Source organism: Bufo bufo, chromosome 1, assembly GCF_905171765.1.
Source record: "Bufo bufo chromosome 1, aBufBuf1.1, whole genome shotgun sequence".
NCBI lineage: Eukaryota > Metazoa > Chordata > Amphibia > Anura > Bufonidae > Bufo > Bufo bufo.
Window position 1 is genome coordinate 760,687,340 of NC_053389.1, and position 23,618 is coordinate 760,710,957.

Here is a 23,618-nt window from a genome sequence, read left to right on the forward strand (position 1 = left end):
TCTTACTTGTGTTGTGTCTCTCTGTCTTGTGATTTCTCTGTTCTGTGTGTGTCTCGTGTCTCTCCCCTCTCTCTCTCTTGTGCGTGTCTCCCCTCTCTCTGTCTTGTGTGTGTGTGTGTTTATCACTGTCTTGTGGTTCTCTCTCTCTCTCTCTCGCTCTCTCTTTATTGTGTGTGTCTCCCTGTTCTGTGTGTTTGTGTGTCTCTCTCTCTCTCTGTCTTGTGTGTGTCTATGTCTTGTGTCTCTCTCTCTGTCTTGTGTGTGTCTATGTCTTGTGTCTCTCTCTTACTTGTGTTGTGTCTCTCTGTCTTGTGATTTCTCTGTTCTGTGTGTGTGTCTCGTGTCTCTCCACTCTCTCTCTTGTGCGTGTCTCTCCTCTCTCTCTCTCTTGTGCGTGTCTCTCCTCTCTCTCTGTCTTGTGTGTGTGTTTGTCACTGTCTTGTGGTTCTCTCTCGCTCTCTCTCTCGCTCTCGCTCTCTCTCGCTCTCTCTTTATTGTGTGTCTCCCTGTTCTGTATGTGTCTCTCTCTCTCTCTCTCTCTCTCTCTCTCTCTCTGTCTTGTGTGTGTGTGTGTATATGTCTTGTGTCTCTCTCTTACTTGTGTTGTGTCTCTCTGTCTTGTGATTTCTCTGTTCTGTGTGTGTGTCTCGTGTCTCTCCACTCTCTCTCTCTTGTGTGTCTCGTGTCTCTCTCTCCACACTGCGCTCTGTTCTCAGCTTTTCTCACACCTCCGCCTTATTCATGGTCACAACATCCTGCCGTTAAGATCTTTGTTTATGGTCTTGAAGCTTCTTCTGACGTCAGACATTTTATTTTTTCCCTCCAGTATTCCTGATTTCCATGCATCCTCTCTCTTCTCACTTTCTGATGTGACCCCGGCCCCAGGCGTTCTTTTTTCCTGTGTGATGTATAGAGGCTTTGTTTGTGTTGGTATCAGTTATGTTTTCTGGATTGGAGCCCACTGCTTACCTTACGTGAGATCGCTGTAATATGTTTGTTGGTTAAAGTCTTGTTATTTTTTCCTCATTCTCATGATGTAAATCTTTAAAGGCGTCTGTCAGCAGTTTTCACCTTTCAAAACTGCTGACAGCACTATACTGCCCAGGAGGCAGTCCCTTCATGTTGAGTGCCCTGTATGCGCAACTCTTTCTGGTGCCTCACCGCTGAGTGACAGCCCTATCACACAGTCAGGAGACCGCTAGAGCTGTCACTAGGGTTGGACGATATAAAAAATATTCAGACGATAACGATATAATTTTTTTTAGCGCAATAACTATATATATCCCGATAAATACCCATTTAAAAGAAAAAAACACAAGGAGACGTTATACTGTATGGGGGGCCACAAGGAGACGTTACTGTATGGGGGGCCACAAGGAGACGTTACTGTATGGGGGGCCACAAGGAGACGTTACACTGTATGGGGGGCTGCAAGGAGACGTTACACTGTATGGGGGGCCACAAGGAGACGTTACACTGTATGGGGGCAGCCACAAGGAGACGTTACACTGTATGGGGGCAGCCACAAGGAGACTTTATACTGTATGGGGGCAGCCACAAGGAGACGTTACACTGTATGGGGGCAGCCACAAGGAGACGTTATACTGTATGGGGGCAGCCACAAGGAGACGTTACACTGTATGGGGGCAGCCACAAGGAGACGTTATACTGTATGGGGGCAGCCACAAGGAGACGTTATACTGTAAGGGGGCAGCCACAAGGAGACGTTATACTGTATGGGGCAGCCACAAGGAGACGTTGTACTGTATGGGGGCAGCCACAAGGAGACGTTACACTGTATGGGGGCAGCCACAAGGAGACGTTACACTGTATGGGGGCAGCCACAAGGAGACGTTACACTGTATGGGGGCAGCCACAAGGAGACGTTACACTGTATGGGGGCAGCCACAAGGAGACGTTACACTGTATGGGGGCAGCCACAAGGAGACGTTACACTGTATGGGGGGCAGCCACAAGGAGACGTTACATTGTATGGGGGCAGCCACAAGGAGACGTTACACTGTATGGGGGCCACAAGGAGACGTTATACTGTATGGGGGCAGCCACAAGGAGACGTTACACTGTATGGGGGCAGTCACAAGGAGACGTTACACTGTATGGGGGCAGCCACAAGGAGACGTTGTACTGTATGGGGGGGCCACAAGGAGACGTTGTACTGTATGGGGGGGCCACAAGGAGACGTTGTACTGTATGGGAGGGCCACAAGGAGACGTTTCACTGTATGGGGGGGGCCACAAGGAGACGTTGTACTGTATGGGGGCAGCCACAAGGAGACGTTGTACTGTATGGGGGGGGCCACAAGGAGACGTTGTACTGTATGGGGGGGGCCACAAGGAGACGTTGTACTGTATGGGGGGGGCCACAAGGAGACGTTGTACTGTATGGGGGGGGCCACAAGGAGACGTTTCACTGTATGGGGGGGGCCACAAGGAGACGTTTCACTGTATGGGGGGGGCCACAAGGAGACGTTTCACTGTATGGGGGGGGCCACAAGGAGACGTTTCACTGTATGGGGGGGGCCACAAGGAGACGTTTCACTGTATGGGGGGGGCCACAAGGAGACGTTTCACTGTATGGGGGGGGCCACAAGGAGACGTTTCACTGTATGGGGGGGGCCACAAGGAGACGTTTCACTGTATGGGGGGGGGCCACAAGGAGACGTTTCACTGTATGGGGGGGGCCACAAGGAGACGTTTCACTGTATGGGGGGGGCCACAAGGAGACGTTTCACTGTATGGGGGGGGCCACAAGGAGACGTTACACTGTATGGGGGCCACAAGGAGATATACTTTATGGGGGCCACAAGGAGAGGTTATACTGTATGGGGGGCCACAAGGAGAGGTTATACTGTATGGGGGGCCACAAGGAGACATTATAATAAAGTCTTGTGGCCACAGGCCACCATACATACAGTAATACTTTACGATATACTTTTCCCGCGGCTGCCTCGCTTGTGTGCTCCGATTCTGACATCAGATGCCGGTGGGCGGAGATTTGAATATGGGAGCAAGGAGGAGGGAGAGCCGGGGGCGGCCCGCTACGGGAAGTAATACGTTTGTAATTTTGTCATCAGAGCACACACTAGCGAGGCAGCCGCAGGAAAAGTCTCTCCAGAGACACCCAGTACTCACACAGAGTTCGCCACATACAATAGAGCCGACACTGGTGGGTGACGACGGTGATGTCAGATGGTGGGTGGAGACTTGACTAAGGGAGGCGGAGCAAGAAGGAGCCAGGAGCGAGAGGAAGTAATGTTACTCAGCGCTATGCAAGGTGCAGGGGCGGCCGGACGCACGTTAGAAGCGGTCAGCGCACATGACCGCTTTGATGACGTTCCAAAATACCGCGGTAATTAGGAAACAGCGATATCGCCGTTTTTTTAATACCGCGGTATATCGTGATACCGGTATATCGCCCAACCCTAGCTGTCACGCAGTGGGGAGGTGCTGGGATGCGTTCAGTACAGAGAGCCCAGGGCCCTGAACATGAAGGACCTGCCTTTGTGACTCCGCTGTCACCCATATAGTGCTGTCAGCAGTGTAGAGGGATCAGAACTGCTGACAGACTCATTTTAAGAAAATAGGTTTTGAGTTGTAGGTAGCTTTTTTGTCTTTTGCGTTCTGAGTTATCTTGGATTTCTGCCACTGGTGACAACCATGACATTGACCATAACGGGTTGTCACCCACCCAGCTTTATCTGTGTGCTACTGAAGGCTGTAAGAGTTTCACTATTCCAGATTAACCATTAACATATCCTTACTGTTTGCCTTTATTCTGGTGTCTTTCAGAGCAGATGTTAATGCGGTGGACTCGCTCTCTCTGAAGTGCCAGGGTTACACAGCCTTGAATTCTCCTAGTGCCGGACTCTAGGAAGCCATATTTTGTTTGCCAAACTGGAAACCCCCCAATGCAAATGAACAGGGTGAAATGGAAGAGCAGCAGCTTTCAGTGGATGATGACCTCTTACCCATATATTATGTTCGACCTGACATAGAAACGGACACCTTGCTTAGGGTTTGTCAGGAACACAAGGCCCAAGCCAGTGTGTTCCCCTTTTTGAACCATGACGCAAAGACTCATGAGATGTCCAGCCAACATCCTCACAAAGATCAAGTAGACACCAAAGAGTCTGGTTGCATCTCAGGTACTAATGCTGAGAACTGTTGTAGAGGCCAGGCATATTCAGAACCCCAAAGGGATGTCCAGCTTGATCCCCAGGCACCATTTTTATATAAATCCACCAACATGAAGACCCAAGTCAACTCCTCGTCCAAGAACATCTCTGCTCAGGATGTCTTTTTGGCGAGCTTACTTCAGGCACAACTATGTGTGATGGATCTCCAAGACGAGATTGATCATTCGGAGAACTGTACCACCAGGAGAATGCAGGAATCCAGACCTCACATTGAGGTGGATGCTTTAGTGGACGAGGAACTTCCCACTTTGGAAGAGGACCAAGAAAGCGATGATGCTTCATATTCAGAAGTGGAGGTGGAAGATGAGAGCTTATTTTGTGATAATCCCTTGTTTAGGAACTCTACGACTTCATGTCCAGTGGTTGAAAGTACACAGCAATGTATTACCACTTGTGACCTGGCAGAAGCTAACGGGAGCCAGCAGCTGCCAACACAGGACGTCTGGGAGATTAAAATATTAGGTACGAGAACAGATGTGTGGCATCAGATGACACGGGAAGAGTCGCTGGAGGAGCTCCAGATTTATGAGGATGAGTGGGAGGAGAAGTGGGCATTGTCTGAAAACTCAAGGACCAATAAATGGCTTGTTTCTGATACTCAACACAGTACCCAGAAGGTATGTCACATGCATATAGAATGGTAATAGAGCCACCTAATGTTAGTGTATTGTTGGCATCCATTTACGTTCTTAAAGGGGGGTTCCAGGTTTTGTTTTGTGTTTTATTTATTTGTCTGTACAGTAGAATGGTATAACCCATGGATCAGTCTTGGGTAATGTATACAAAACCTACATCACCCTGCGTATTTGCATGTCTTTTTAGGTCATATGTAAATTGGCTGTCTGTCTCTGGGTGATGATGTCATGTTATTAATAAAATTAAAAGATCATCTGTCTACAGGGTCAACCCTAGTAAACTGCCTGGTAGGGTTGATCATACTGAGCGCAATGACCCATCTCTTTCAGCAATCCGATGTGTAGTTTCTGAGAAATTCATAATTTTATTTTTATGCTAACGAGGTGTTCGGAGCACCGAGGGACCAGCCTATCCCCTCGGAGCACTGCTTTATCTGTCAGCCTTAGTCACTCCCTCTCTTCCACTGATTGACAGAGCCAGGCATCCTCACTTTTCTGATGCCTGGCCTTGAAAGACATTTGCTTCCTAGCTCTGAGATCTGAACCATGCGTGCGCCATTTGTACTCGCGCCAGTGTATACTGTAAGAGAGGGTATGTGGCACTCAGCATGATCAACCCTACCAAGCAGTGTGCCTGGTTTAACATAGTAACATACAGTAGGGGCACATTTATTAAGACCTGTGTTTTAGATGCTGGTCTTAATAAAGCCCTGCACTGGCGGTGCAGTCCATTTGTAATATATCTTATCAAATAAAAAAGTGCTTCTTTCTCCTCCACAGATTCCTCCTCTTCACGAACTCTCAATTCACTACATACATCAGTGAAGACAGCTTCCTGCTTATAGAGGATCAGATTACATAAAAGTCTATGGAAAGGGGAGGAGGAGAAGGGAGGGGCTGCTGCAGACAGGCAGAGGCAGAGAGACTGACACAGAGATACTGCAGCGGATTCACATCTAAACTGCTTAGTTCTACTGTGTAATGTCCTCCATTTTTGAGCTACTGAGAGTTGGGAAGCAGAACCTCCTGTTTCTCCATGTCCTGTGTATGGGGAGACATGATTCCAGCTAGTCTCCACCTACTACCTCGGAAAAAAACAAAATTACACATATATTGCAGAGGGAAAACGTGCTAAATACCAGACACAAGTCATATAATAGCCAGAAATAGTGTTATTCCTCATGGATTCCCACATCCTGGAAAATTACCTGAAACGGCGGTTATACTGTAAGCAACTGTCAGAAGCTCAAGGCCGCTGTTTGGTCTCCTCAGTACTTGCTCCTTGGCCACTTTTTAGCTCGGGTCCGTTGGGGCAGAGCTGGGACTACGGTTCAAAGACAGCGTCTACAGGTAGTCTGAGACACGCCCCCGGCCTCATCATTGGTTTAGGCTGTCTCCTGATTGGCAGAATGATAAAGTACAGATTACTAGATGAGGTAATTGTCACACATCTATAATGAAGAAAATACACTTTAGTAAGGGTCCGGTCACACAGCGGATTATGACGCTGTTAAAATCTACCGCGTATACCGCTGCAGTTGTTCCCTTTTTAGATGCCACGGACCTGCTCGTAGCTTAGTTCCATGGAAGCCCACGAGGGGACATCTTCCATTGCTTCAAGCGCCGTCTGTACGAACCCCATGCCAAGAAGGGTAATGTCCCTTTTTGGTGTGGTCGCGGCCCGCGAACTGCAGCGCTGCTTCCCATTGAAAACGATGAGAGGCAGACACCTAAGGAGGAGCCTGGACAGTGACTTTCAGGCTGACCTCAGATTTGCAATTTTGGGTGTTTATTACATTTCTGTTACTAGTAATAAGTCTCTGGAAGAGAGTTGCTCTGACTTATTACTGATGATGTACCATGACCTGAATGAGTGAGACACAAACATATTTCTGGGATGACACAGAAGAGGGTGGATCTGTATTAATCAAGGCTGTATTACAGTAAAAGATTTTATAGGCAATTGTCGGGAAGGAACAATCGCCTGCTCGTTATTGGAGGAGACAGCTCTTATTACATGCAGTAATCTCCTCCACAGTATAGGAGGGAATGATTGCTAATCCCATCGCTGGTCCCCATACTGAATCATTATTTGCCAGCAGCAGATCCGCAGATACACAGTGCAATCTGCCGCCAGCAAACAATGATTTTTAAGCACGTGATTTTTGGTCCGCGTCCGATCCAACGCGAGTCCATTGGGACCCATTGTTTTTTATGGGACCGCAAAAAATGTCATCCATGTCCTGTCCGCATCTGACTATCTGTCCTACAAATTATAGACTGTTTCCTATTGTTGTCCATTTTTCAGACCGCAATAGGGAGTTTCACTATGGGGGCCACAAAAAAAGCAGCCTGTACATTGCTTATATCCACGGTTTGCAGACCAGAACACACATACGGTCATGTGCATTGGATCTCAAAGACAGACAGGCCTTTGTATAGTTGGGGCTGATCGGTTGGCTGTAATTCAGCTGCTGATTGGTACCTGGGATTATGCTGGCACTTCTTGCTGTGAGAGAGTCAGACGGAGCTGCTTACCTAAGAATTTATAAGACTTTTCTGTCAGTTTTGCATGGCAATAAGGGTAGTTAATTTTCACCTTATTATTATAATAATTATTATTGTCATCTGTTTTGTGGTAATGCAGCCCAGTCGCTTGAGTGTGTATGAGCTGCAATACCAGATACGGCACATGGAAGCAGTGGCGCTGTTTTTGGAGCAGACCTCTTATATGGGTTATATTAGTTTGGTACGGATTCCAGCTTTCAATTTTTTCAGAGCAGATTTTGATAATATGTGATCTGATTGGTTGCTCTGGGCAGCACAGAAAATTTTCTAGAACGGTCTTAAAGGGGTTCTTCAGGTTTCCTCAGTACTTACCACTCCATTGTGCCGCCAATTCAATCGTCTCCTCTGCGCTTACATGACTGCCAGGACCGGCTGCAGGCTCGTACTGTAAGTGCAGCGGAACAGTAAGACTTAGGAACAGATCCGGTCGGAACCTGAGGAAGAACCCGCAACCAATTCAGGTGGTCACATGAGCACAGCGGAGATAGAGAATTTCTCAGTATGACCAAAAGGGTAAGTCCTGAGGAAGCCACCTTGCCTCTGTAGGTCAGAAGACTGGCTGATTTTTTTTTTTAGAAAAGCCTAGAGAACCCGTTTAACGTATCGGTCCCATATTTACTAAGGCGCTGATCACATTAATGTCCTGGTTTTCATGCATAGTTGAGACGTGGTAGCTACGACATCCAATTTAGCCACATGTAGGGAGCTACCCTGTGAGTAAATATCTGACCCATTAAAGAGCCTTGAGACATGAGTAGAGATAGCAGCCAAACCGGGCACCCCGAACTGTAGACAGTTGGTTGGCTGGGTGATGTTCCTCAGCTCTTGAAAGGTCCTGATTCTCATGGTGGAGATCCAGCAGGATGAACATTGACTTACAGGGTAGCTACCTTTTACTTAGCACTAGTTCAGGGTGTCAAACTCATTTTCTCCAAGGGCCACGTCAGTATTATGGTTGCCTTCAAAGGGCCGTTTAGTGTCGGAGCATGCAAGATGGCACTTTTTATACTCTAAGTCACAACCCCTTCCTGTTCACTCTCTTGAAGACATTCCCCTCAAACACTAAAGAATGACAGTCTAGTGAGGATCAAATCTTGCAAGACTTCTATAGACGCGCACTCTGTAATTTGGCTTGGCGGCTCAGGCATCAGAGAGCTAATTTGCATACATTTTCCCAGGGAGCATTGCCTTCCAAGAGCGAACTGATCCAACAAATTCTGATGGATCCTATAATTTACAATGCATTGGAAAGTCTTCAGACCCTTTCACTTTTTCACATTTTGTTATGTTGCAGCCTTATGCTAAAATTTTTTAAAAATCTAGTTTTCTCCATCATTCTACACCCAGTACTCGAAAATGAGAAGGTGAAAACAAAGAAAAAAATGAAAATTTTGCATGGAAATAAGTAGTTAGACCCTTTTCTAGGACACAATGAAATTTAGCTCTGGTGGCGTCCCATTTCTCTCGATCATCTTTTGAGATACTTTTACAGCTTGATAGGAGTCCTTCTGTCGTAAATTCAGGTGATTAGACATGCGTTGATTTAAAAAAAACGTATCCCTGTTAATATAACATATTAAAGAACTGCCTGTAGAGCTCAGAGACATGATTGGGTGGAGACACAGATCTGGAAAAGGTTACAACAAAAATGTCTGCTGCACTGAAAGTTTCCAAGAGCTTAGTGGCCTCCATAATTCTTAAATGGAAGAATTTTGCAACAACCAGGACTCTTCCTAGAGCTGGTCGTCCCTCCAAACTAAACCAGGGGTGACCAATGGTCACTCTGGCTGAGCTCCAAAGATCCTGTATGCAGATGGGAGAAACCTCCAGAAGGTCACCCATCACCGCAGCACTCCACTAATCTGGGCTTTATGGAAAAAAGCCACATGAAAGTTTTCAAAAAAAGCATCTAAAGGATTCTCCGTCTGTTCTGATGAAACCAAGATTGAACTTTTTGGCCTCGATTCTAAGTGTTGTGGCTGGAGGAAACCAGTCACCTGTCCAATACAGTGAAGCATAGTAGCATCATGCTGTGGGGATATTTTTCCGAGGTCGGACAGGGAGACTGGTCAGGGTTGAGGAAAAGCTGAATGGAGCAAAGTACAGAGATATTCTCAATAAAAATCCTGGTCTGGTCTGGAGTGCTGTGGACCTCAGACGGATTTGAAGATTCACCTTCCATTAAGACGATGACCCTAAGCACACAGACAACACAGGAGCGGCTTAGGGACAACTCTGTGCATGTCCTTGAGTGGCCCAGCCAGAGCCCTGACTTGAACCCAGTTGAACATCACCTTGAAAATGCCTGTCCGCGGACTGTCCCCATCCAACCTGACACCGCTTGAAAGGATTTGCAGAGAAGGTGTGCAAGCCTTGTGGCATCATCCCCAAGAAGACTGGAGGCTGTAATCGCTGCCGAAGGGGCTTCACCTAAGTCCTGAGTAAAGGGTCTGAATACTTAGGTCAATGCAAGATTTTAGTTGTTCCTTTTCAATAAATTCACAGAGATTCCGCACATTCTGTCTTCACTTTCTCATTATGGGGTATTGAGGGCAGAATGATGAGGGGAAAACTTGAATGTATTTATTTTTTTAGTTTAGCACAAGGCAGCAAGATCTGAAGACGTTGTGAATGCTCTGTATAATGATGTCCATTTCAGCAGGAATAGTGCCGAAGACTGCGGTTCTTTCAGAAAAAGAATGTGAAAGGTTCCAGAAAAGTTTTTTATATGTAAAAACATGAATTTTAGTAATGTCTAGTTCCCATACGACAGTTTACATGATGGACTTAGTGGTCCTCTTGTATGATGCATCACATGGGCTCTTCCTCCACTAATACCAGCGGCAGCTATACAGAAGAGAGAATGCGAGTCACGTGGCCTCTGCTTTCATTGTGGCTTGCAGTGCCCTGACATCCGTTGCGGCAGAAACCACGGGTGTGTGCAGACCTCGCTGTAAGTGACATTAGTATTGTCTCTTCAGTCCTCTACGGACAAGTCCCAGCGAGGGCATTTAGAATGAGTGTATAACTGGAGTAGTTACAGTCTCTACCTTTCAGGATGTCTTAAGAAGAACAGAAGAAACCCAGAAGAGTATGACGGCATTAAACTCTACAGCAAGTGCGACCGAAACCTGTAAGTGTGAATTTCCTTTTGTCTGAATCATTGAGCTATGTACATGTCCTCCACTCACCACCCCCCCCCCCCCCCCCCCCCCCTTGCGCTAAGCGCTAATGTCCTCCGCTATATCGGGCCTGGGACTAATAGATGTCTTAAAGGGGTTGTCCAGGATTTTACAAGTGATGGACTATCCTCAGGATAATCTGTCAGTGTCTAATCAGCGGGGGTCCAGCAACCCGCACTCCCGCTCATTGGCACCAGAACTTCATAGCTCCATCCACTGTGTAGTGGACGGTGCTGGTTACTGCAGCACTGCTCAGATTGAAGTGGTTGAGAGCAGCGCTGCAGTAACCAGATTTGGCCACTACACAGTGAATGGCGCTGTTTAGTTCCGGCACTACTGCAGAACAGCTGATAGGGGGCGCGGTATGTCGGACCCCCAACGATCATACATTGACTGTCTGTCCTGAGGACTGGACATCACTTGTAAGATCCTAGACAACCCCTGTAATCTTACTTATACATTTTATACCGGGTTCAAAGATAAAATTTTTTTGCTGCCTTCCATCTTTAGGGACATTCACACGACCGTATGTATTTTGCTGTTCGGCAGAATACGAATACTGTCCGCCTTCGTATGTCCGTCCTGCAAAATGCTGACCACAGACCCTTTGAAATCAATGGGTCCACAAAAAATGTGGATGACACACGGACCGCAGAATACATATGGTCGTGTGAACGCACCCTTATTTCAAGTTTCAAAGAAGCTAGTATTACATAAAAAAGGCGTGAAGGGTCATGTGCTGCGATTTCCCCCCTGACACTGGAGGACCTGAGGTGGTCTTCAGATTCCTGTGCCCTTTTGGAGTCACTCGGACTGTTCTGATGCATTAGGCTCCATTCACACGTCCGCAAGTGTTGTCCGCACCCGTTACGCAATTCTGCGGAACAGGTGCGGACCCATTCATTCTCTATGGGGACTGAATGGATGCGGAGAGCACACTATGTGCTCTCCACATCCGCGTTTCCAGAGTGCGGCTGGAAAAGAATAGAGCATGTTCTATTCTTGTCCGCAATTGCGGACAAGAATAGGCATCTCTATGGGGGTGCCGGCCGGGTGTATTGCCGATCCGCAATGCACTATGGACGTGTGAATGGACCCTTACCGTGCATGGCCTGTCTCCTACCGGATCTAGCTGTGAAAGGCGAACCTAAGGAAAAAAAATAATAATAATTATATATATATATATATATATATATATATATATATATTTTTTTTTTTTTTTTTTGTGATCCTCTTCAGTTGCACCTCAGAGATAATGTAAAATCTGTGTGATGCAACACTGTCGTCACGAATGGTACGTCATTGGGGGAAGCACTACCACTACCTCAGCGTGATGTCTTGCACCCTGTATATTCAAGATTAAGAACTGGTTACTGACCCAATCCGATGCTCTATACTACTCTTATACTTGTAGATGTAGGTTCACCACTGATGTTCTCCCCTGCCTCAAGCTGTCTCGCATCCCGCCGGTCTACACTTCGTAGCAGCTCCCGGGGATGTGGGTCCGTGCTTATCTAAAGAATGACATTTCAAGAAACATTTCCTAAAAATTAATGCGTGTGAATGAAGCCTTGCTCAGCGATTTGTGTAGATGTGAATTGTGGGATGTTGTAAATCACTGGTGGCAGTGGAGCTTCCCTATTAGTGCGGACTTCCCATCCTTGATGGTGATGGTTCATGTAGATGTGGTGAATATCAGGCATGTGACCTGCACCTCCTTAAATCGTAAAAGAAATGCCCCGTTCCCATACTTTACAAGCTGCTGTATGAATACTGCAGTGTATATGGCTGGAGGCCGAGGCTCATTAAAGGGGTTCTCTGGAAATTAGGAAAATGAAAATGCTTAGATATTACTTTATTATAAATATATTCCCAAATACCTTTCATTAGTTATAATGACTCGTTTTGTCTGTGGAGCGATCATTAGGAGAAATAAAATGGCCACTGTCCTGTTAGAGCACAGAAAACCTGTCCTAATCACACAGGAGAACATGCTACTTCAGAGCAGTGAGCCAAAAAGCTGCCTCATCTTCTATGATCCTGAATACAGTTTAATATGATCTTCAGCTAAATCTCTGTAGAAATGGAGTTCATGAAGAGACATGAAGTACAGAGAGGAGGGTGGGTATTTGGATAATGAGCAGCAGCACTCCATTACCACAGTCTGTCCTGTCCGTCCTCTCTGTACTTCATGTCTCCTCATGAACTCCATTCCTACAGAGATTCAGCTGAAGATCTTATCAGCTGTATTCAGGATCATAATCCCTGACAAGTAGGAGAGGAGGATGAGGCAGCTCTTTACCTCAGTGTTCAGAAGTAACTTGTCCTCCTGTGTGATTAGGACAGGTTTTGTGTGTACTAATAGGACGGCGGCCATTTTGTTTCTGCTAATGATTGCTCCCTAAACAAAACGAGCCATTATAAATAATGAAATGTATATAGGAATATATTTACAATAAAGTATTATTTTGATTTTCTAAATTCCCGGAGAACCCCTTTAATGTACATTTTTACTATAGGAATGTTATCGTGTGTGATTCATTTAACTGCGCTCTATCTTCTCAGGTCACTAGCTATGGCTGTATAGCTGTTTGAGGTTACTTGGCAGCTGCTGTTTTTTCTACGGCTTTCTAAGGATCCCTGATTTTTGTGTACATCATTATTTGCATTGCTTCGCTATGTTCCATCTGCCTTTTCTTACAGGCTGTCAGCCATGACCTGCCATAATGCTCCATGACCACTGCAGCCAATCATTGGTCTCAGCAGTCCCATGTCAGTGGCATCACCTCTCAACGCACAGTGATGATTCCAGTAATTGGCGGCAACTGTCTCTTGCCAGTAAGGCACGCCGTTGTTTGCAGCCCATAGACAAAAAGTGCTCAGACACCCCCTTTAAGATACGCCATTGTTGGCAGCCCATAGGCAAACAGCCCTCAGACGCCCCTTTAAGATACGCCATTGTTGGCAGCCCATAGACAAAGAGCGCTCAGACGCCCCTTTAAGACATCTAACAGATAATGAAAGGGCATATAGGGGGGTTCCTGGCTCTAGACCCCCCTTATGAATCAGAGTTGAGAGCCGCTCAGTGTGAGTTGCTCCCACTCCAACAGACCTAGCCTGTACATGTATTTTCTAAGGGGTTTCTGAAGCCGTACCCAAGTCGAGCAGTTAATTGCCGGACCAGCTTTATTCCCTGTAACCTCCCCTGACGTAAAGAATTGTATTCCACATAACATGACCATTCTTACGAGTCGATGTTTTACCTGTCCTCTATTATGCCTACTAGAAGTTTATGAATCAATTGCCATCACTCAATCATTAATACATCTCATACCAGAAATTGGTAACCTCCCTTTCTCTTACCACAGCTGCCACCCAGGAGGCCGCTCATGAAGACGAGGGTTTACTGTTTTCCGATTCTAGTTTCTGGACCAAATTGTTAATAGAAGATGAGAAACCTGAGCAGAAGAATCCACCACCTCAAGCATTTCTGGACAACATGTGCACTCCGCAGGAGACTGGTGGAGACATTGTGTTCATGCAGTGCCCTGAGAGAGACATGCCTATAGAGAACCACGAGGAAGGAGAGGCACATCTGGTGTGCCAAGGCTGTCAAGGCAAGGAACACGTGGCCGGTAGAGTGCCAATGCAGGGCAAGGCAGAAGAAATGGACGCTCGTCCTCCAGAGATTGTAATAGACCTATCAGATGATGTGTCCACTGATCTGGAGACTTCTGGGTAAGTAGCACAACTAAAGGTGGCCATAGATCCTCAGTAATGGCCTGTTTGACTAAGGGCTCATTCATACGACCGTATATTTGTGTCCATAAAATTGCGGAACGGTTGCGGACCCGCATTGGTAGTTCCGTTCTGTGGCCCCGCAAAAAAAGATAGAACATGTCCGATTCTTCTCCGCAATTGCAGACAAGAATAGGCATTTCTATCATAGGGCTGGCCATTCCGCAAAATCTGTGTTTTGTGGATCTGCAATTTGCAGACCGCCAAACAAATACAGTCATCTGAATGAGCCCTAAGCGTGCATGTGTTCTCAATGGGGTTGGAGGAGTAAATCGCTCACATGTACCTCTAGGCTTATCTTCCTTGAGAACAGATGTATTGGGCATGCTGAAATCCCAAATGCCTGATCATTCTTTCCCCTGGTAACTACAGGGTCGTGGTCATACCTCCCCATACATGTATAGCCAGCCAAGTCGTCTGAATCAGCGGGTTCGTCAGACTTAGGCTACTTTCACACCCGCGTTTTTGCTTTCAGTTTCTGAGATCCGTTCAGGGGTCTCACAAGCGGTCCGAAACGGATCTGTTTTGCCCTAATGCATTCTGAATGGAAAAGGATCCGCTCAGAATGCATCAGTTTGCCTCCGTTCAGTCACCATTCCGCTCTGGAGGCCGACACCAAAACGCTGCCTGCAGCGTTTTGCTGTCCGCTTGGGACGAAACTGAGCCAAACATACAATGTAAGTCAATTGGGACAGATCCGTTTTCTCTGGCACAATAGAAAACGGATCCGTCCCCTATTGACTTTCAATGGAGTTCATGACGGATCTGTCTTGGCTATGTTACAGATAATACAAACAGATCCGTTCATGACGGATGCATGCGGTTGTATTATTGTAACGGATCCGTTTTTGCAGATCCATGACGCGAGTGTGAAAGTAGCCTTAGCTGGTATAATCTATGAGCCTTTTACTATTATCTCCTGCTGTGGTATGTAAAATTATTCCACCATTGACCCATAAGAGTTGATGAGGCCTCCAGTGATCCAGCTATGCTGCAGGAGACACATGGGCGCATTTACTAAGGAGGTGCAGACCAGAGAATACATTTGTGCTAGAAACTGAAATCTACGCCGGCTATATCAGCTTGTGTAAATTTCAGTTATAATTTAGATAATGCTAATTATGTTGGGCCAAAAAATGCACCAAGAAGAAGCTGTTTGAATGACACTTTCAATGTGTGTGTTGATACATAAAAGTGATTACAATATTAGAGAGAAAGGAGACATTTATTGGGGGAAGCTGTACAATAAAAGGAGGCTCTAGTTCCTTGTAAGGACACCTCTAGCCCGGATACAGGATGAGACACGGCCTGTAGCCTGGATACAAGATGAGACACGGCCTGTAGCCTGGATACAAGATGAGACACGGCCTGTAGCCTGGATACAAGATGAGACACGGCCTGTAGCCTGGATACAAGATGAGACACGGCCTGTAGCCTGGATACAAGATGAGACACGGCCTGTAGCCTGGATACAAGATGAGACACGGCCTGTAGCCTGGATACAAGATGAGACACGGCCTGTAGCCTGGATACAAGATGAGACACGGCCTGTAGCCTGGATACAAGATGAGACACGGCCTGTAGCCTGGATACAAGGTGAGACACGGCCTGTAGCCTGGATACAAGGTGAGACACGGCCTGTAGCCTGGATACAAGGTGAGACACGGCCTGTAGCCTGGATACAAGATGAGACACGGCCTGTAGCCTGGATACAGGGTGAGACGGGGCCTGTAGCCTGGATACAGGGTGAGACGGGGCCTGTAGCCTGGATACAGGGTGAGACGGGGCCTCTAGCCTGGATACAAGGTGAGACGGGGCCTCTAGCCTGGATACAGGGTGAGACGGGGCCTCTAGCCTGGATACAGGGTGAGACGGGGCCTCTAGCCTGGATACAGGGTGAGACGGGGCCTCTAGCCTGGATACAAGGTGAGACGGGGCCTCTAGCCTGGATACAGGGTGAGACACGGCCTCTAGCCTGGATACAGGGTGAGACAGGGCCTCTAGCCTGGATACAGGGTGAGACAGGGCCTCTAGCCTGGATACAGGGTGAGACAGGGCCTCTAGCCTGGATACAAGGTGAGATAGGGCCTCTAGCCTGGATACAAGGTGAGATAGGGCCTCTAGCCTGGATACAAGGTGAGATAGGGCCTCTAGCCTCGATACAAGGTGAGATAGGGCCTCTAGCCTCGATACAAGATGAGATAGGGCCTCGATACAAGATGAGATAGGGCCTCGATACAAGATGAGATAGGGCCTCGATACAAGATGAGATAGGGCCTCTAGCCTCGATACAAGATGAGATACGATTGGACATGGAGGCATATTGGTTCTGTATGGCATCCTGCGGCACATTTGCAGCTGGGCCTGTAGATCCTGCACACTCATAGGTTGCAGCTGAAGTTGGCGTCCCCGCTGGTCCCATAAATGGTTGATTGCCGATAAATCTGGTGACCGGGCAGCCAAGGTAGTGCTGTAATCTGGTGGAGACATTCCTGGGAAGCCCTTGTTATATGTGGGCCAGCATTATCCTGCTGAATAATGTCAGAGGAACACATGTGGCCGCAGAATGTCCTGCACATATCACTGAGCTGTTAACGTCCCTCATATCACTACTAGGGATGTCCGACTGTCGTATGCGGTGGCTCCCAGATAATCACACCAGCAGTTGGGACAGTGAGTCCCTACACAGCAAAGATGGGACTGAAGCGCTCACACGAGACCTCCATATTCGAACCTGTCATTGGATCCCAAACAGAGCCATTCACGACACCCCTGCATACAAAGGTGACAGTGGCTAGCTCTCAATGTCAGTGATGACACCAAATTTCCTTCCACTAAATTCCTGGAGATGGTCTGGGCAGAGAAAGGGGTGTAATGAAGGTGCCACATGTGTTTGAATGGTCGACACTGAACTGCTTCTCTCAATCGATTGATGTGCCCCCCTCAAAAAGTACATCAGCTGGACAAAATGTCTTTGAGTGTGTCAGAGGCATGAATCGCAGTCGGTGATCTCTCACCATGATGTACGCTACCCAAAAGTAGCCTCTGAGAGCCTTTTTATAACACCTGAGAAGTAACCAAGTTGAGTTTTGCAGCAATCCAATATTTTTGTCTGGGTACATAAAAAAAAATTGTCAGGGAGTATCACAATTTTTTATGCAAAATGGCAATTGTGCAAAAATATATTTTGTCGGACAGCCTTAGTAAATGGGCCCCTCAGTTTTGCATCATCGTAGACTAATCTGTTGACCCATGCTCAATCTATGCTGTAGCGTCTAATGCTAGAAAATATCTACATACCCTCATTTTAACACTGAGTCATGTTTGCAGCTCTGAGGAGGCAACCTATGTGGAGGCCGTAGCCAGGAGTCAGGATGTGGAGGCAGTTCGATGTTTGGCGTTGAAATTATTCCATCTGGATGGTTTTGACAGATCTCAGGTCGCTCCCTACCTTCAGAAAAAGTAAGTTTTGTCCTAAAAAGTCAGTAAACAGCAGTTTTTTCTTTGGAACATTTTAACCGCATATGAAAAAAACCTCTCATTAGGGTCCATTTACACGACCATATTTCTCAGTCCGCATCCGTTCCACAATTTTGCAGAATAGGTGCAGACCCATTCATTTTAATAGGGTTCTTTCCGCGTCCCAAGTTCGATTCCGCGGCCCCGCAAAAAAAAAAAGAGAGAGAATGTCCTATTCTTGTCTTGACAAGAATAGGCATTTCTATCATAGGGCCTGCCATGTGCGGTCCGCAAAATGCGGAACGCATGTAGCCGATATCCATGTTTTGCCGATCCAGAATTTGTGGACCGAAAAACACTTACGGACGTGTGAATGCACCCTTAAGGTTTTCATGTTACTCCTGCCATTCTTATAATTTTCCAGTGTAAAAGTTGCCCCTTTAGGTGGATTTAAAGGGGGCAACATTCAGGCAGATTATCGGGAACGAATGTTCCTGTGATTGCTTGTTCCCAACAATCTGCCTGTCTAAAGGTGCAGCCATCACAGGGTGAAACTGTGGTTCATGCAGGCACCTAAATGATTGTTTCTGAGCTGCAGATCATGCGGTCTAAACAGTGATCTGCTGCCCAGAAAGAAGGCAGCTGTATGAGGACGAGCGATTCCAATAGAGATCCCTTGTCCTCATACTGTGGAGGTGATCGCTGCATGTACACGCAGTACTTCACCCCCACTAAACGAGCAGCCGACTTTCAGGAAGGAACGCTTCTAGGGGTGGACTGGGAACTTAAAGGGAGTCTGTCACCTCTTTTTCACCAATATATCTAAGAGTACTGTACCACAGAAGATTGCAGACACATCCTAAGCATACCTGTGTGCACTTTGTGCCTTTATTCCATGTCCAGGAAAAGCACTTTTATTCTGCTGGAAACGGCTCCTAAGTGCCCGGCTCTGCTGCTGCAAGTGCCAAAAGCAAACCAGACTGAAGAGGGGAGGGCTGCTTTAGCTGCTCATATCTTAGGATGGTACCAGCTAGAAACATGGGTCTTGTTTGAAAGCTGGCATTCCAACCTTTCAAACGATACCAGAATCATAGCATTATATCCACTATATCGGAAGATCTAGCCGTTAGAAATCGAGTGCACTAAGGTATGCTTGGGATGTGTCTGCAATCTTCTGTGGGGCAGTGTGGTTAGTTATAGTGGTGAAAATAAGGTGACAGACTCCCTTTAAAGTGGCCCTGGAAGAAATACTGGAGGTTTTGTAGCTGGGTCCAAATTGATGGAAGGCAGGGCCAGCAATACTATATTGCGGCACATTATACCACCCCAACAGAGCCAAATACCACAGTCCATCACAAAATACTGCCAGCAGTACAAAATACATCCCCAAAAACTACCACTGGCCGGCTCCCTGGGCATCGGCCCACGGGGAAATTTCCCTGTAAGGTCTATGGCCAATCCACCCCTGAACGCTTCCATCCCAACAATCTGCTGCTCCTCGGCAGTGTAAATGCACCTTAAAGTGAGCAAGGCTCTCCACTGCTATGGCTAATAGATGGAGTTGCCAAGCAGAGGACTCCACTAATTCCTCAGCAAACTGTCCCTGACAAAGGCATCTCAAGCAGCTAAGACAGTTCTGTGCTCTGCACTGCTGAGGGACAGTCATGCCGAAAAAGCTGTCTGCAGATGAGGTACATGCATTGACTTCTAGGACAGCTGGCTTCCAACAGGTGGCACAGCTTTTATTTTTTATCTTTTTGGAAAGAAGGCTAGCTTGCATACTTTTTTTTTTTTTTTTTCCCCGGAGGAGCTCTGTCCACAAGGAGAAATAACAAGATCTACTATTAATAATTATCATAACATCTATAAACGCCGTAAAGTGCCCCAAAGCAGTGTCAGATCCACCGCATGGCTGATAGCGTGGCTCATTGACTTATAATCGGTTCTGTTAGCTCCCACTGTAGGGTCCACCATTTTGCCTGAAAGAATATGGCTTCATGCTTCTGGTCAAGTATGATGGGATCTGCAAGATCTTAATGGAGCCTCTGATGGTCTAGTGATTTAGGTCTCTTTCCATCCCTCCTCATGCTTACACATCCACTCCCTTCTCACCTACTGGGTGGGCGAGCGCTTTTTGGAGCTGGTATTAGAGTTGTGGTCAGCACTCTAACCCGATCAGCTGTCTCTGCATTTTTGTGTTCCCATTGCTCTCACAGCATGCAGTCTCACAGAGAAAGAGAGAATCTGCAGCTGCATCCCCTTCCTCCTTCAGGTGCACTTTGCATCACATTAGGGTCTGACGCAATGGCGGATTAGCCAAGCATTTCCTCCTAGATCTCTGTGCTTGAAGATGTAACTCGTTCCTGTAGAATAAAGAAATTGTGCTTTTTTTGCCTAGTAATGACTTCAGTGCCTTGGTGGCCGAGGAATACCTTGCACTTTTCGACTTCACAGGGAAAAGCCTGGATATGGCTCTCAGGTAAGAGGCTTCTGGAAATTCTGATGTTAGCTGCTAATTAATGTCTTATCCTGGCATTGGGTGTCAGGTATAACATGGGGGCAGGCACCAGTAATTGTATAGACATTACATTGGGTGTCAGGTATAACATGGGGCAGGCACCAGTAATTGTATAGACATTACATTGGGTGTCAGGTATAACATGGGGCAGGCACCAGTAATTGTATAGACATTACATTGGGTGTCAGGTATAACATGGGGGCAGGCACCAGTAATTGTATAGACATTACATTGGGTGTCAGGTATAACATGGGGCAGGCACCAGTAATTGTATAGACATTACATTGGGTGTCAGGTATAACATGGGGCAGGCACCAGTAATTGTATAGACATTACATTGGGTGTCAGGTATAACATGGGGCAGGCACCAGTAAATGTGTAGACTGCTGACATTACATTGGGTGTCTGGTATAATATGTGCTTTCCTCTGATCTTTGTCGCCTGCCTTCTCTCCATATACAGTACAGACCAAAAGTTTGGACACACCTTCTCATTCAAAGAGTTTTCTTTATTTTCATGACTATGAAAATTGTAGATTCACACTGAAGGCATCAAAACTATGAATTAACACATGTGGAATTATATACATAACAAACAAGTGTGAAACAACTGAAAATATGTCATATTCTAGGTTCTTCAAAGTAGCCACCTTTTGCTTTGATTACTGCTTTGCACACTCTTGGCATTCTCTTGATGAGCTTCAAGAGGTAGTCCCCTGAAATGGTTTTCACTTCACAGGTGTGCCCTGTCAGGTTTAATAAGTGGGATTTCTTGCCTTATAAATGGGGTTGGGACCATCAGTTGCGTTGAGGAGAAGTCAGGTGGATACACAGCTGATAGTCCTACTAAATAGACTGTTAGAATTTGTATTATGGCAAGAAAAAATCAGCTAAGTAAAGAAAAACGAGTGGCCATCATTACTTTAAGAAATGAAGGTCAGTCAGCCGAAAAATTGGGAAAACTTTGAAAGTAAGGGCTATTTGACCATGAAGGAGAGTGATGGGGTGCTGCACCAGATGACCTGGCCTCCACAGTCACTGGACCTGAACCCAATCAAGATGGTTTGGGGTGAGCTGGACCGCAGAGTGAAGGCAAAAGGGCCAACAAGTGCTAAGCATCTCTGGGAACTCCTTCAAGACTGTTGGAAGACCATTTCAGGGGACTACCTCTTGAAGCTCATCAAGAGAATGCCAAGAGTGTGCAAAGCAGTAATCAAAGCAAAAGGTGGCTACTTTGAAGAACCTAGAATATGACATATTTTCAGTTGTTTCACACTTGTTTGTTATGTATATAATTCCACATGTGTTAATTCATAGTTTTGATGCCTTCATAGTCATGAAAATAAAGAAAACTCTTTGAATGAGAAGGTGTGTCCAAACTTTTGGTCTGTACTGTACATCAGATATCCTTGTGTTTTCCACTAATGGCTATCCTTAATATTTTCAGGTCTCTGCTGCAGGAACTGGTACTGACTGGGGAAACACAGGAGCGAGAGCGTGTCCTCTTCCATTTCTCCAAGCGCTTCCACAGCTGCAACCCTAAAGATTACCGCTCTGCAGGTGAAATACTGCACCCGGTCTGCTCTATTGAGGTCACACCAGACCAGAGCTCATCAGATTTCTGTTGTCTTTCAGATGCTGTTCACACTATGACCTGCGCCCTCATGCTGCTCAATTCAGATCTACATGGACAGGTAATACCACCCAGATATTAGATCTGTGCGGGTGTGATGATGGGGGTTATCTCTCCATACTAATGCCTGATCAGAGGCAGTAATCGTGCAGTATGCTCCATGCTCCACCAGGACCATACACAGTAGATGGCTGTCGGCTCTTCCTCGCACCCTTACACACGTGCAGGCTCAGCGAGCGTGTATGTGTTTTCAATCGGCTCAATGGGCCCTTGAGATCAAAGGATCAGGCATGTTAAAATCCATACTTTCTGATCTTTCTTATTTCCGACATCCACCATTTAGGGACTGTTGGGGCACCCCCATTCCCCCTGATAAGGCAGTCCTGCTGAAATCTGTTGGTTTGGCCTAGGGTTGCACTCGGTATCAAACTATCGATATCCAATCGATACTTTTAGACCCGGATTGATTTGATTGATTTGATACTGGGATTTGCAATTTTTAGATTCTAGGTTGCGCTACGCGGCTGCCACCAATGAAAAGATAGTACTGAGGAGGAGGGGCTGTGGCCACTGCGCCACCAATGAACGTAATTAAACAATTGATAGAGATGTAGGCCGGCGGTATCATATACCCAGCACCCTTTTTTATGGTATCGGAATTTAATCAAAACTCTAGTTTGGCCTATGTTCATCAATGTGCGTGGCCTCTGCCAGGCACAACTGGTATCAAAGTTGAGCACTCTATGCCACGGACCGGCGTCTGGCTTCGGGAGAAGTCCAGCGGAAGGACTGATCTCAGTGGATGCAACATTATCCCCGTAAGAAAGTATGGGACCAGTTGTGCCTTTAGTTTCTCTCTGGCTTTTCATTCTGGAGGGAAGTAAGTCCGGAGGGACAGATATATTTTGTGCATCCGTGTTGCAGTTTAGTCCCATTCACATTCTGCTGCTTAGAGCTGCAGTACCAGGCACAGCCACTATAGAATGTGTGACGCTGTGCTTGGTAAGCGGTGAAGGTGATGTGGCTGCAACTCCTTCAGCTAGCTGAAACCTCCTCCTTAAAGGGAACCTACACATTGGTATGGTTACAGTAAATAAGTAGCCATGGAGCTGCATGTTCGTCCCTACAGATCTGTTTCCACAATGGTCCTCCATGTTGACCACACAGCCACCATCACATCCTTTACCACGCTAGGTTGGACAGTTTAGCTGCATGCCCACTATGTTTTTGTACTTTCTCTCTGTAGAATATCGGGAGGAGCATGACGTTACCAGAATTTATTAATAATCTTGACGGTATGAATGATGGCAGCAATTTTCCTCGGGAGCTTCTGAAGGTACAGGACCCTCCTTTATGTACTGGCTGCAAAAAAAGAAAAAGCCTTAAAGGGGTGTTCCCATCTGAGACAATGGGGGCATATCGCTAGGATATGCCCCATTGTCTCATAGGTGTGAGTCCCACCTCTAGGACCCGCACCTACAGCGAGAACCAAGCTGCGACGGTGGTGGCCGGAGATTTTCCAGGGTCCGACCACCACCAAGTGCTTTCCCCGAAGTAGTGAACAGGAGCACACCGCGATTGCATGGCCACCGCTCCCATTCATTTCTATG

At 46.7% G+C, this 23,618-nt stretch overlaps 1 protein-coding gene across 6 annotated transcripts in view; it reads left to right on the plus strand.

The window, feature by feature from the left end:
• The window catches only part of LOC120986201 (PH and SEC7 domain-containing protein 4-like), a 59,346-nt gene that overhangs the window by 23,740 nt on the left and 11,988 nt on the right, over nucleotides 1–23,618 (plus strand). For all 6 annotated transcript variants that reach the window (XR_005775653.1, XM_040414616.1, XM_040414615.1 and 3 more), the window contains exons 2-9: nucleotides 3,810–4,833; nucleotides 10,477–10,552; nucleotides 13,970–14,339; nucleotides 17,730–17,861; nucleotides 20,257–20,337; nucleotides 21,823–21,935; nucleotides 22,011–22,069; nucleotides 23,255–23,344. Coding sequence is in view for 5 of the 6 variants with exons in the window: in XM_040414616.1 (XP_040270550.1) it covers nucleotides 3,949–4,833; nucleotides 10,477–10,552; nucleotides 13,970–14,339; nucleotides 17,730–17,861; nucleotides 20,257–20,337; nucleotides 21,823–21,935; nucleotides 22,011–22,069; nucleotides 23,255–23,344 (1,806 nt within the window). In the remaining variant the exon portion in view is untranslated. The remainder of the gene's footprint in view (nucleotides 1–3,809; nucleotides 4,834–10,476; nucleotides 10,553–13,969; nucleotides 14,340–17,729; nucleotides 17,862–20,256; nucleotides 20,338–21,822; nucleotides 21,936–22,010; nucleotides 22,070–23,254; nucleotides 23,345–23,618) is intronic.